The 14,059-nt window shown below is 38.9% G+C and overlaps 1 protein-coding gene across 1 annotated transcript; it reads right to left on the reverse strand.

Moving 5' to 3' along the window:
- Positions 1-375: 375 nt before the first annotated feature.
- On the reverse strand, positions 376-13,886 carry LOC103138949 (tumor necrosis factor receptor superfamily member 10B). Its single transcript, XM_016672108.1, has 11 exons — positions 11,925-13,886; positions 9,317-9,398; positions 9,118-9,222; positions 8,869-8,976; positions 8,687-8,738; positions 7,450-7,529; positions 7,121-7,234; positions 6,765-6,926; positions 5,676-5,713; positions 5,280-5,373; positions 376-2,040 (listed from the first exon to the last, which is right to left on the reverse strand). Exons 1-11 carry the CDS (start codon positions 11,937-11,939, stop codon positions 1,709-1,711), a joined length of 1,182 nt encoding a protein of 393 aa, XP_016527594.1. The 5' UTR covers positions 11,940-13,886; the 3' UTR covers positions 376-1,708.
- Between the last annotated feature and the right edge of the window lie 173 nt (positions 13,887-14,059).

Raw genomic sequence — 14,059 nt, forward strand, 5'->3', positions numbered from 1 at the left:
AACATTTCCTCCAGGCAGCTGTAGATACATATAGACAATCACCATCTTGCATGTAATTTCTAGATCAGCAGTATATTCTCAAAAAGGTGATGATGTCAGAGATGTTCAATTGAAAACCTTTTTTTTTTTTTTGTCACTTTTTCCTTTGACTACATATTAGTGTTTTAAATGTACCACATCCTATGTAAAGAATACAAAGACTGCAGTGCAACTGTTACTCATACTGAGGGAGAATTTGCATTTCATGAGATATATTAACTACAAAAATAAAAGCCCTTCCAAATCCATGCCCAAATTCTTTTGACAGGGTCCTATTAAACACGGCTAGTCCACAAAGCTGCTGCAATGCAAGTGAACTCACTGCACACACCAAGCTTGGCTTCAACTTTTTTTATTCTTTACACATCACACGTAACCATGTGGACATGGCTTATTACAGTACCGCTTCGTTATATAAATCTATCAACAAGACCAGTGAACATTCAAATAAAAAGAAAAACACTTAAGATAACATTCATAAATAGTTTCATAAAATTAAGTAAAAAGAATACATACAACACAAACTATAGGTTCCAAGATCAAACACAAATACTTGTTATTAACCTCCTAAAACCTGGAAAGTCCAAGTCCTTTCCTGTCAGTGAACGAACTGACACACACACACACACACACACCCGCACACACACACACAAAAAAAAAAAATCGTCTCTCAAAGTGAGATACTCGAACACCACAAGCCAAAACTATCATTTTGAATGGAATAAGTGTGGTGAGGAAAAACCCAGCCTACTGCACACTGACACCGTTTTGCTTGCAGGAAACTGAAAATCTGACGTCCTTTGGGGATTTCAGTCGCCTCCTTCTTGTGAAGGTGAGCAGCCAGAGTCAGAGTCAGTGGCTGAGTTGTACTTGTCAGACTTTTATGCTGAAGGAGACCAACAGCGGCTGGCCTGCTCGAGCATCACAGATGTGCTTAAAAGTCTCCATTCAGCATAGTCTTTATTTAACTAGTCTAACAGAAACAGATAAAACTGGAGGGTCAACTCCCGGAGCTAAACGAACACAGGAAGTGCAAACACGATGCGAGTCTTACTCATATTTAAACGTCAGTGCGCCGCTGTAAAACCACAACTGTCTACTGTTGAACTATAAACGATGCCCACATGAGAGAAAAAGAGGTAGAGTGGTGTTTTCTTGGAGGTTTCAAGACAGAAGCTAACAGTTGACAGAGAGGCATTTCCCTTGTTTTTATAACTTTTTTTTGCAACGCTCTCGACAGCTTACTAGGACGGAGAACACACCTAAAGAAACAGAAAGTGCTTCTGAGAATTGCTACTGCTGGTGCCTTCATTCACATGATGAAGTCTTCCTCATGTGATCTCTGACTGACTCTGGTCTGGATCAAACCTACATTCGCTGTGTACAGTGTAGATCTTTGGTTAGATAACACACACACAAAAAAATAGATGTTGTGGGCAAGCTTATAAAGAAATCACACTGCTCTCCATGACGGTATACACCTCCACAGTTCAAGAAATACATGATGTCGATTGCAGCAGTCTGTTGGTGCAGTCGCCGGTGTTCAAGAACACCCATGCACAAACTGAGAATTGATATTTCCTATCCCGTCTGTGTTACAGACGGCCGGCTTTGTCCTCTTTGCGTTTAAAGCTGCAGTCTCAGGAACCCCCTCCCTTCAGCAGCCTCGTCAGACTGTGAGCACCTGCTTCACTTCGCACCTCCACTGCAGCCTCTCCAGGTTCTCCTGCAGCTGCTGGACGCAGCCCGACAACTCCATGAGGTGCAGAGAGGAGTAAACTTCATTCAGGCTCGCTGAGGAGCGCTGGCTCCACAGCCTCAGCATCTGGTACTGCTTCTCCATGGACCCGAGACCGGCCTCCATCTCCACGCGCTCCATCTGCTGGTCGGACACGGACAGCAGTCGGAGGAACTCCTTCCATCGGCGAACAGGCACTTCCTTGATGATCGCGTAGAGCACGATGGCCGGCCAGCGCTCACAGTGCTCATATCGTCTTGCATCTGGGGGGGAAAGAAGAGGTTTTGAAAGTTTTCACTTTGCATCTTCAGCAAGTCCGTCTTCAGTTTTAGCCTTATTTCCATTAACTTGAGGTAGTATTGAGACTTCTTCTACTTGCTCTACTTTAATCTTAATAGTTTATAGGGATTTTATGTGGTAGACCAATGAAAAAAGTTATCTTTAGTAGCTCCCTAAATAGAATTCACTCGTGTTTAACCTAATCTCAGTATAAATGCAGCTGTTCTATGAAGACCTCCGAGATTTTCTAGGATATCACTGAACAAAATTTATCGTAAAGATGAAAGAACATAGCAGGATAGCGGAGGGATAAAGTTGTGGGAAAGTTTAAAAGCAAGGAAAGGTGATAAAATATAATAAAAGTCGTGAAAGCCATTGTGAAAAGAAAGCGACAAAGTAGAGGACATAGAAAACATGTGAAAACTACCCTGGTCAGACAGGTGGGGAAAAAATTTTACTTTTGGCCTACTAAACTAAATGTCATTTAAAAAAAAAAACTAAAAGCACTTCATCAAAACACCACCCACATTGTGAAACACTGTGACAGCATCATCTTGTGGCGATGCTTTCCTCAGCAGCGACAGAAAAACTAGATCAAAGTTGATTAAAAGATGAATAGGACTACATTCTGAGAAGAAAACTTCTTAAAGACTTGAGTCTGGGGCAGAGGTTCACCCACAGAGAAGATAACAGCTCTAAACGTACAGCAAAGAGCTACAATGAGAAGGTTTTTAATCAAAGCGAGTTCATATGTCAGAATGGTCCAAAGTCCAGACAAAAATCCAACTCAGAATTTCTGGTAAGAATTGAAAATGGATGACATTCAGTCCAAACTGATAGAGACGACATTAAATAACTTCAGTCTATACTGATGCAAAAGCATTGATTTAGGCGTGACTGGATACACAACACTTTACAAAAACATTGTTTAATTTTCTTCCCAACTCATGGTGCTGTTTGACGTTGGTATATCTCACCTTGAGCAAATGTTACAAAATGTTACAAAGTCCAAAGGGTGGTTAACAATTTTGCGAGATCTTCTGAAGGCATTCTCCAAGATCTACTTGAGTAGAAATGCTAAAATTGTAGCTGGATTTATAGGCGCTCCTTTTGAAGCTTGATGGGAGGAGATGGTTCCCATTTGTCATATTAGCCAATTCTTTATAGTTTATCCTGTGATGTCATACAGTCTAAGGTTCATTTCATACGGGAAAAACAAAAAAACAACAAAAAACCCTAACTTGATGAAGTGAGCGCCTCAGCTGGTGTTGAGCAAGCATGCGAAACAAAGATATGCATTGACTATCTGATTTCCCTTTACCCTAAACTCTTGACTGACAGGCAAGAGAGAGGGCGTCCAGTTTCCTCCTTTCCAGTTAAACAGCGAATGACTGATTACAGATAAATTTTGTGTTGAGCAAGCACAATTGAAAATGTGAGCGGACCAAATGTTGAGATAGTGCAACATGAGAACGATAAGACGGTGCATGTGAGATTGAGCACTGCCAGATGCTCGATCTCACATGCATCAGACGTCCTGCTAACCTGCGAAGGTGACTTTCATCCAGACAGATGAAATTGTCATATTATCTTTGGTCATGACAGTAAAATCTTCACGAGTTCATACAAAATATTAATAAAACAATGGAGCATGAAATAATTTCTGCAGTTTTATAAAGAGCTGCAGTTGGAGCAGTGCGAAGCAATTCCTTATTTTCTTTAATTTTTGCCTTCAAGTTGGGAGATTTTTTCCAGAATTATTGTTATAATTTGGATATTGTTTGCCCTTTTAACTGATCATTTTTTCCTGCAGTTGTTTTGTTGTTTGTCTTAACTCTGACCTATGAATCATCCAGTCTCTTGAATCAGTAGGCAGCTTTAATCTTAAAAGTAAGGCAGCCATTTCTATTCAGCCCCATTTTCAGTCTGAATGGCTGCCTTCAGAAGTCACGTATTTATTAAATACAGTTGACCGGAGTTTAATTCAGGCGCCGAGTCTCTCTGAGGGCCTTAGAGGTTTACTAGAGAACAGGTCGGGGATATTAAGACGAGAACTTTAAATCAAAGTTAAGTTATAGGACAATTCCCATGTACACGTGGAATAAAGTCCTCTTGTGAAACTGGTGTAACATTGAACTTTTTTTGCCCTACGTAACACCACGTAACGGAAAACTCACATTGCACGTCACCCTGACCACACCATGCCCATAGTGAAACTTGGTGGTTACATCAGTCTGCTGTCAGGATGATTTGATGGGACTACACACAAGGCAATCATGGGAGAAAACCTGTTGGAGGATTTCAGCTCCAGTAATAACCACAAACATAAGCCAGAGCATATTCGTGTTTGTTCATATTCATTCATTTCCGTCCAGTTTAGCTGAGTTTGAGGTATTTTTGCAAAAAAGAAGAAGACGAAAAAAAAAAAAAACACTGTTCTCTAAATCTGCAAACTTATTAGAGACACTCCTCAAAAATGTGCAGCTGCAGCAAAAGGTGGTTCTGCACATCATTGACTCAGTCAATGCCAAACGTTGAAAAAAAAAAAAGAAAGAAAAGCTTGTGTAATTTTCATCCCACTGTTATGCACTATTTTAAAATCCCAATAAAATACATGGAGGTTTGTGGTTGCTCTTTAACAAAATGTAAAAAAAAAAAAAAAACGCTGGGCAGCTCCTGTTTCTGTACAATAGTGATGAATGATCAACATTAAGACAAACGGTTTCAAAATCCCTCATGGAAGGTTTCAGTTGATCTGTTTTGGAGAAACTCTCTCTAGTTCTTCGAGGAGAAAGTAACTTTTTCTCGTTGATGAGGCAAACAGATCACCATAATTATGTGGCCAGCTTCATAGAGAGTAAAACTGAAAGGGGGATGACTTCCTTAAGTGGCTTCCTTTCTTTTAGATGTGTTGCTTTTATGTTATTCTGTGACTCATTTAGCATTTTTTGGTGGTTAAAACCCTCGTAGTAACAGCGACACTGTCATGAGATGACGCCCGATAGGTTCCCGCTAGGTGGGTGTCATCTGTACTTACTTTTCGTTTTCATGAGTAAAACAAACAGTAAGCAAACCAGTTTCTCTCTGGTCTTCTGGGATGCGTCGTGGCACTAAAATTGTCCTCCGACGTCCAGGTTATTTGGTCGGGGCCACAGTACGCAGAGCGCAAAGAACTAGTCCGAAGAAGTGAAATTAGTGCTGGGAACCAAATGATGAACCTTACCCGGGTGAAGACCGTGCAGCATGTGGCCGCTGATGTGAGCAGGTGGTTCCTGACAGAGAGGCATCATGGGAATTTCCTCAAAAACTGTAAATGTCTGGAAAGAACAAACAGCAACGAGTCAAACACAACTCCCCCGGCGTTCTCTCCGAATAGCAAAATTCCTCCGTGATTTTTCAATACAGGCAAATTATCTTTGGCCTTTGTCGCAAATGTTTGGTAACTACACCAGAGAGATGCTTATCGCCATTTCACTTTTGTTTCTTTTGACCTTTCTGAGTGTGTGTGTGTGTGAGTGAGTGGTTTTAAGATCAGTTTTCATCCACCTACAGTGCTGCAACTGTATGTGCTGTACTGTTATGTGAACAGAGGATAAAGATCATGAGAGAGAGCACAAACCTGTGTGGTTGGGCTGCTACAGTGATGACTACGTTCTTCTGTAAGGAGAAAAGCAGATGATATCTGTTAGTTTCCTGCATATATCTCGACATATTTATAATAAAAAAAATGTGTTTAAAAACAAGAAATAATGCTACCAGTGTCTGTAATCTCACTCTTCTTTTTTTATTGGTTAGTATTTTTAAGTATTTGTTCAGAATTATGAAATGATGCATTAGTGCTTACAAAACAGTCAAGCTAAATGGAAGGGCGTGAATGTTTTGGCATTTCCAATGCAACTATGACATGCTTAGATTATCAAAGGGCACGTTTCATCACATTTTAGCCACAGATAAGTCACAAATTTTTGCAGCACATGCATTCAAAGTTGCTCTAGTTTTTATTTTATTTCTCTTAAAGAAGGCAGTTCATTTGAAAATGCACTTCAGCGTCGAAGTGCGGTGTTGTTTGAGATGACGTCTAACTGGATGTAAGGATTTCAAATTCTGGGCAGATTCAACTCAAAGAGACTTTTAATGTTTAATGTTGTGAGACAAGCAAATGCAGACGGGCCTTCAGGGTTTGAGTGGGACGGCAGACATTGTTCTTGAAGAACGTTTTGAGGCTCCACCCTCACAAGTAAAACACAGACTGTTTATGTGTAAAAATGTGAGATCACAAATCTCTGGATGAGGTGCCAGCGTTCTCCTAATTCCCTCCTCCTTGATGAATAAATTACCGTATCGATATTTACTTTCTGAACTCTCACCGAAACTGGAGACTATGCTTTCACTCTTTTTTAGAGGTGCTCACTATGTTATCAACTGATGTTGGAGTTTTGTGCGCTTAGTCAAACCGTCACACTTAGAAAACCTCTGACATGTTCCTATCTGCCTTGTTTTCTTCTACTTCTTTTTCACACTTTTTAAAAAAAATCCTAGGTTTTCTAATTGTGAGATCCAAGCCCAAATAAAAAAGGAAGAACTTTATAGCTCATCAAAGCAATGTTAGAATAAAGTTTTCGTACAATGTCGGGGGGTAAACAGTGAAATTATCATGGTATTGCTGCGTTCGATTCAATTTGTTGAGTTACAATCGCCGTGTGGTTACCGTCCAATTTTGGTTCCTGAGGAAGTGCTTGCAGGTATTTTTGTTTGTTCAAGCAGGGAAGAACAGCTTCCTTTCTGTGCAGGCTCCTGCAGAAGAGCAGCAGGAACCAAAAGAGCAATAGAGATGTAACAGCCCCCAAAGCAGAAAGCCAGAAGAGGTTATCTGTTGGAAAAAGAGCAAAGCCAAACAAAACACTGGCATGAGTTCTTTAATCCCAGCCACAATCCCAGAACATACAGGCAAAAAGTTCAGGCTATATCGATCTCATCAAAACTACGGCCACAGAGTTAGCTAATGCTACAAATTACACTCAGATATAATGGAATTTATGGTTGAAATACATCGTTGTAACTAACATTGATTTGGCACTTTCTCGATAGTTGGACTTGATGTTTTTAGTGTGGTGGAAAGAGTCGGTCTTCTTGACAGTGAAGTTGGGCTGGCAGTCGACGCGGTAGTCAAAGGTTTAGCTAGGAAAAGAGAGGCACAGAATTTCAATCACAGTGCAAAAAGAAAACAGTGCAGTGCCATAAAAATACAGCACATGTTCCTGAACCTCACCTGAACACGCAGAAGAACTTCCTTTCCAATAGGTAAAAAAAACCCTAATGGTTTTTAGTTGTACATTAAAACAATTTCTGAAGATATGCATAAAATAATAGATGTTTCTGGAGTGTTCACCTACTTTCTGTAGTCGTTTGAACTTCAGATGGAGCTAAGATGGGAAGAGTTTGCTTGGATCCTGGATGCTTCGTAGAGTGCGGGCTACAATAGAAATAAAATTAGTCTTTGTTGCTTCCACAGAGGAGGAAATTCAGGTTTAACAGCAGTATCAAATAGGCTCCTTTATATATGGAAACCTATGTGCATATGCATAGATATACATATTTAATATATAATTGCATATATACTTTGTAATTATTCAAATGGAGCCAATAATTGATCCAGTTACATTCAAATTAAAGTTATTGTGCGCAGTAATTTCTTTTGTTTACAGGACTTTCTCATTATGTGTTCAGTATGAATGGTCAAGAGTCAAAAGCAGCACATATACTCAACCAGATATATTAAATACATCCAGAAGCTAATGAGGTTTGAACAGAGTAAAGCAAGTGGATCTCTTCCAGCATTAATTAAATACTAGTATTCAGTTCCGTCTTCGACTTTGCATCGTTTCCCACTAAGGAAAGTAACAAAAACATATAGAATAAGGTGAGTTGGCCACCGAATTTGACCCAGCTCAAACGTTTGAAGCCTAGTGTCAGCAACAGGAAACTTTTTTGACGTAACCATAAAAGTGCCTGTGCAAAGGCACGATGCTGTCATGTTTGACATTTTATTTCTAAAGCTATCAACCCATTCTGTTGAAGCACAGAGTTAGAGCAGTTCTCTTGAGTGTGAATCCTTATCAATCTTATCAAAGCTTCCTGCATACCGAGACATTTGCAGTAAACGGTGTACAACCCAGGCACCGCAGGGCCCCAACTAAACCACAGAAACTGGTTGTCCTCAAAGAGATGAGCCATATATATACATATATATGATATATGTCTACTTACTAAGTATATAATTTGACTTCAGTCATCACAAACGGTTTTCATGAGTTATTTACCTGTTATATAATTGTATTGATTTATTCATTTTCATAAACATTTCTAAAAAAAAAAAAAAACACTATTTAGAATGGTAACATTTTTATTTTTTATTTATTTATTTATTTATTTATTCAAATTTAAGCATTGCCAACTTTGCTTATTTTTTTAGGGCTGTCATGACCAAGCAATTGCATTACATTTAAAGAAACTGAATGTCTTTATGTTCTCCTGTTTTCAGATTGGCAAAAGGCTGTTAACAAGCAAATAACTGGACAACTGAGATAATTTTCACCATGCCTGAGTGTCCTTAAATGCAGCATCTCTTACCTTTGGATGGACTGACACATATCATAATAATCTTCACTGATGTTGATGGGATCTGGAAAACATGTGATTAGATTTTTTTTTTTCTGATTTGCTTCTCTGTTTTTTTTGTTTTGTTTTGTTTTGTTTTTTTTGAAGAGTTGATTTTAATAAAATGGGAGGACATTTGGTCTGACTTGACTCACTGCTTTCAGAGCATCTCCGGCAGCCGCCATGTTTTGAATAGTGTCCAGTAGGGCATTTACACACCGTATTGCGGTTAGCTGTGCATGGTTTCTTTTCTCCCCTCCGATCTGAAAAAATAGACAGGTTATTTTTGATATAGCAGACATTAAATGCTCTTTTTTGAAAATACTGTCCATCTGATTCATTTAAAATATTCTCACATTTCATATGTTTTCCTAATGTCTCATAAAATGACTGAAGATACTTACTACAAGAATCGCACCGATTACAGGACGAATGAGTGTTGTTTATCTCTGTAAATGTGCCCTCCTTGCACGGCTTGCAGGAATTATCTTTAGAATCTTTATAATATCCTGAGAACACAACAAAAGAAGCAGAAGCTGAACTTGTACAGATTGGTAACTTGTGTACAGAATCCCAGACTTGGATTTTGCAGTAACAACCTACCAGCTTGGCACTGTGAGTCTTGCCCTGTCGCCTCAACGAGACTCAGTCTGGTGGACATGAAGGCAAGTATCAGTGAAACAGCCTGAAACAAAATTGAAAATGAGATTTCAGGGTTGATTTTTCTCATAAGCAACGTAAACTCAAATTCTGTTGATCTACTACATCACTGAGCCTCAGGAAATTAGGAAGATCACGCACCAGGATTTTACGATGACCAAGAAATCCAAATAAACACATTAAAACGCATTTTTAATGTTTTCAATTCAATCGAAACCAAATGTTTTCACTTATATTTGACGACTGGTCTCTGGCGATGACCTCGACTCATTTCCATCACCATTAGACTGTCTACCAGCTTCAGGACTCTGACTCGGCCGCTCCAAAATGTTTATATTGCTTCCAGTCAGGAGAAACATGTTAAAGATTTAAACAAAAACAAAACAAATGACTAGGTTTAATTATGTTTTTTAACTGTGACTGAGATTTTTATATCAAGATGCCCATCACTGTGAGGCACTTTTATCACAGTAGGTTTGTGTAATCTCTGGAGGTGGTGTAAAAGCCACCAAGTCCTCAGACATCTTGCTGCAGATAGTCCCAGTCAACAAGTCCCATAGAAACAAGACATGTGGCTCTATAGTTCAGGGCCACTGTATCCTAGAAGAGTTAAAAAGACGTAAGAATTATCTTAAGGCAGTTTTTGGGCCAACATGAAAAAGACTTCACAAAGAGGCGAGCAGCTGAGCCTGTGGGCAGCAAGTTGAATCAGTACTCGTGGGTTGTGATTATTAAAGATGTTAATGATTTACTGAAACATCAACAGAACTCCCCAGTCAGTTTCTGGAAGCATTTCAAAACAAAGAGTCGTCACTGCATACATTAAAACACTCCTCTTTGGGCTGCGACAACCTAATTAGCCTCTACTGGTACCTAGACGCACAGTTGAACCAGCATCTTGTTTGACTTCATGCTTCCTAGGAAACAATTGCGTAGTAAATGACTTGGGTGAGGATGTGATTCTCACGGTGTGAAAACCTCAAGTAAATACAGCAGTTCACGCTTTCTTATCTAAACTTAGTTTTTTAGGTGCTTGTTGCACAGAAAACTAAATTATATCTTCTCTGGGACGTTGTGTGGTGCAGGGGTAAAGCACAACCCACGTCTGGAGGCCGTAGTGCTTGGCACGGACGTCACAGGTTCGAGTCCTAGTCTGATGACCTTTGTCGCACGTCTTCCCCCTCTCTTTATTAACCTCCTTCCTGTAAATTCACTATCAAATAAAGGCCAGCAGAGCTAAAAAAAAAACCTTTGAATATACATGTCTTCTCTCAATAGAGAAAGTGTGGGAGTCTGTGAGCTTGATAAAAGTTCATATCAGCTGGATAATTAGTCGTGCTGTCTGCACTGGTAGCCAGCCTGCATTCAGCTGATTATAGCTTGCCAGATTCTATTTATATAAAATTGTTCTATGAAGACCCATAGTGTTTTTGTGCTTTGGTAAAAAAAAAGAAATAAAAATAAAGAACAAAAACTTTTAAGAGAATGAATGCATTGTTTTTTTTATTCATGGACTTGGAGAAAAACAAAAAGGACATCTGTAGCTTGACTGTAAAATGACAAAAAATTTTGTCTTTCCTATTTGTGCTGTTCTGTTTTGTAAATTCAGCCCAGGTATTGCTTAAACCAATACCTATAAAATCTATTAAATATATTTGTATTGCTTTTATATCGAAAACCAGTACTTAGTTCAATTGCAGTTGTGGTTCCAGACCCACAGGTCCCAAGAAAAACTTAACTTCAGGGTAATTAATCAATCATTAGACTACTCCCATCACATTCTTGAACATATTTTTGGGAGATACCTCATTCATTTATCATCTCAAACTAAATTCTTGGTTAAACGAAAACAATGTAACATCTACATCTGTCAATGACGTAAACAGTTTTGGGCTGAATGCCATCAAGAACCAAACTGGAGAACCTAAAGGGCCAAATGTTGCTCCCGAGACGCACATTTCAGATCACTGCCCTCAAAGTACATCTCAGACTTCTTAACGAGTCAGCTCTCCAATGGATCAATCAGCAAAGCGTTAACTTCAGAGGATCTTCTAAAATCCAGTTGATCATAACAGGACATATTTATCCAAAAACCTGACAAAAAGGACAGCTAATATAAAAGCGAAAACTAGCTAACCGATAAATAGGTCAGGACTGTTTGAGTTATAACTCTGTAACTGGTTTAGTTGGGCTGTACAAATCTCCACTACTGTGATTTTTTTTTCAGGTGAAAAAGTGAAAAGATGGTAACCACTGACCTAGATTCTATAGGCGAAATTCAACACGTAGCCCAACTACATTCAGTCTAACAAGTCAGATTGAACCACACCATCTTGAAATCAAAATGAAGTACTGAGCTTTTCACACTTTCTTGAATCACAACTCAAAACCAAGCCGTGTATTTCATTGCTATCTTGTGATTCATCATCGCTCAAGAACGCATTTCTTAAAACTCTGGAAAAAGACAACCAAGTGCAAAAATGAAATAAAATCATCCCTCTTATCAAACCAGCACACGATCCATAAATAATTCAAAGTCTGGATTACTTACCCACACAATGTCCATATCAGGAGCCCAGAGTGCAAGAAAGTTAGCTCTGTTTTTAAATGAAAAATGATAAATAAATTAAAAAGTGAGGGTTATCTAGTCGTCTCTGCGTGCTGTTGGTCTCAGCGAGTCAACTAACAGGATGAGGCATTCTGACTGTAACTCATCAGATTTCCTGAATCTGACTCCAACAGGCTGCTAAAGCCGGACTGTTGAGTGTTCTTGCATATTTGTGCGTAAGGGCTGTCACTTCTTTGGAGAGAAGTGTTGTGAAAAAAACAGGAAACGTAATGAGATCACACACCTCCTCTTCCCCTCCACCGACACACACACACATTCGTGCGCACACACAACAGCGTTCAGAGCAACACACCAGTTCCTCCAACCAGTGGCTTCGCACAGTTCCAGCGAATCTTTAATTGCTGACATGTGTAGGAATAATGTGTGAAAGATACAAAGTGGTTAGTCTAGCAGATGTTGGTTGAAGTGCAAAGGGAGGAATGACACACTGTAGAACTTCAGCAACTTTGATGTAAATCTGTTAGTTGGACTCAAACCAAGAAGAGGAAAAGTATTTTTAAAGAGGGCTCATTGTGAGAATCAAAAGAAGTTAGTTTAAAACTAAGATTCCTTATAGAGGCGCAAATGCAAACAGAAAAATCTTACCTCAGTTTCAGTACACTTTAATGCAGATTACATTAAAGTGATAATTCTTGGTGAATTTTCTCACATTTTGTCAAGTTAAAACCAGAACCTTTAGTTAATTTTGGGGGGATTTTACATGATCAACCATTACAAAAGAATGCATAGTTTAAGTTTTTGTTTGTTTTTTTCAAATGTTTTTGCAAACTAAAAGCTTACCTTTTAAATCCAGATCAATTTTCTAGCATTATCTCAGGTTCTCAGTTGTCTGGACTTTGACTGGGCCGTTTTAGCGCATGAATGTACTTTGATTTATGTAATTCCATTGAAGCTCCGTTTGTATGTTTAACGTTGTCCTGCTCAAATATTACCCCCAGCCCCAGTTTTTCAAAGCTTTTGCAGCTTCTGGGAGGATTTCTTCCAGGACAACACCGTATTCATCTCCATCCATCTTCCTATCAAAACTGACCAGAGTCCCTGTCGCTGCAGAAGAAAATCATCCCCACAGCACTCATGATGACATGAGCTGTAAGTGTTAATTTTCTGGCATGCATAAGTCATAAAGTTCTCTTTTGGTCTCACCAGAAAACCCTCCTCTACCAGTTTGCTGTATGTCTGACATGGCTTGTGAAAAACCTTTTTCGTAATTCCAAAGAAGGAGGGCAGATTTGTGTGTTGAAACAAACTTATCCTGATGACAAATTCTCCCAACTGAGCTCTGGATCTCAGCAGCTCCTCCAGAGTTACCACAAGCCTCTTGGCTGCATGCTTTCGTTAAGCGGACTGTTGTGTGTTGGTGGAGTTTTGCAGTTTTTCATGCTCCTTTCATTTCCAGATTAGGGATTAAACAACTTTAGATGTTCTCTGAGAAAACCTCACAGAACAACTTGATTTTTGTAAAATTTAATTACAAATGATGGGACTCCATTTACCAACTGTTTACTGCTGAAGGCAGTTTTGAATGGATTTTAATACATGGGAATCAGAGTAATGGGGTTTGAAAATAAACACAATTTGCAAACCGTGTATCATCACCGTTCGTCCTCAAAATAAATTGGGTCGGCTTATCACAACAAATAACAAGTTTGCATTTCTAACATGCCAAAATGTGTAAAACCGCACTATATAATTAAAAATGAAATCACAAATTAGCACAAATCCATTCCAGGGGCTGCAAATGGCCCCTAGTAGGACATCTCTGTTCAAACTGTTTATCTTCCACATGCAGCATGGCCTAGATACTCCTCTAAATTTCAGATGTAATTTCCCCCACCCCCAATGTATTCTTGTTTTATTTTTTATTTATTCTTAAAACACGAATGAAACCTAACAGCACTTTGCATTTACAGCTGTAATATTGCATTGTTGTTGTTTTTTTTATGTTTTTGTTTTTTTTGTAAATTTATTTTCTAAATTTTATTTATTTTTTTTCTAAATTGTATTTAAGAAGCACAGTAAAATCTCTATAGTGATATTTTCACTGGCTTATTTTGAAG

This window comes from Poecilia formosa, unplaced genomic scaffold (genome assembly GCF_000485575.1).
Source record: "Poecilia formosa unplaced genomic scaffold, Poecilia_formosa-5.1.2 Scaffold56, whole genome shotgun sequence".
NCBI lineage: Eukaryota > Metazoa > Chordata > Actinopteri > Cyprinodontiformes > Poeciliidae > Poecilia > Poecilia formosa.

Bases quoted from the DNA above. Each gene is read 5' to 3' on its own strand.
- LOC103138949 (XM_016672108.1), bottom strand. The intron at 7,235-7,449 runs GTAGGTGAACAC...CTCTTTTCCTAG, and splicing joins AGTTCAAACGACTACAGAAA to CTAAACCTTTGACTACCGCG. The intron at 6,927-7,120 runs GTTAGTTACAAC...TTTTTCCAACAG, and splicing joins CGAGAAAGTGCCAAATCAAT to ATAACCTCTTCTGGCTTTCT.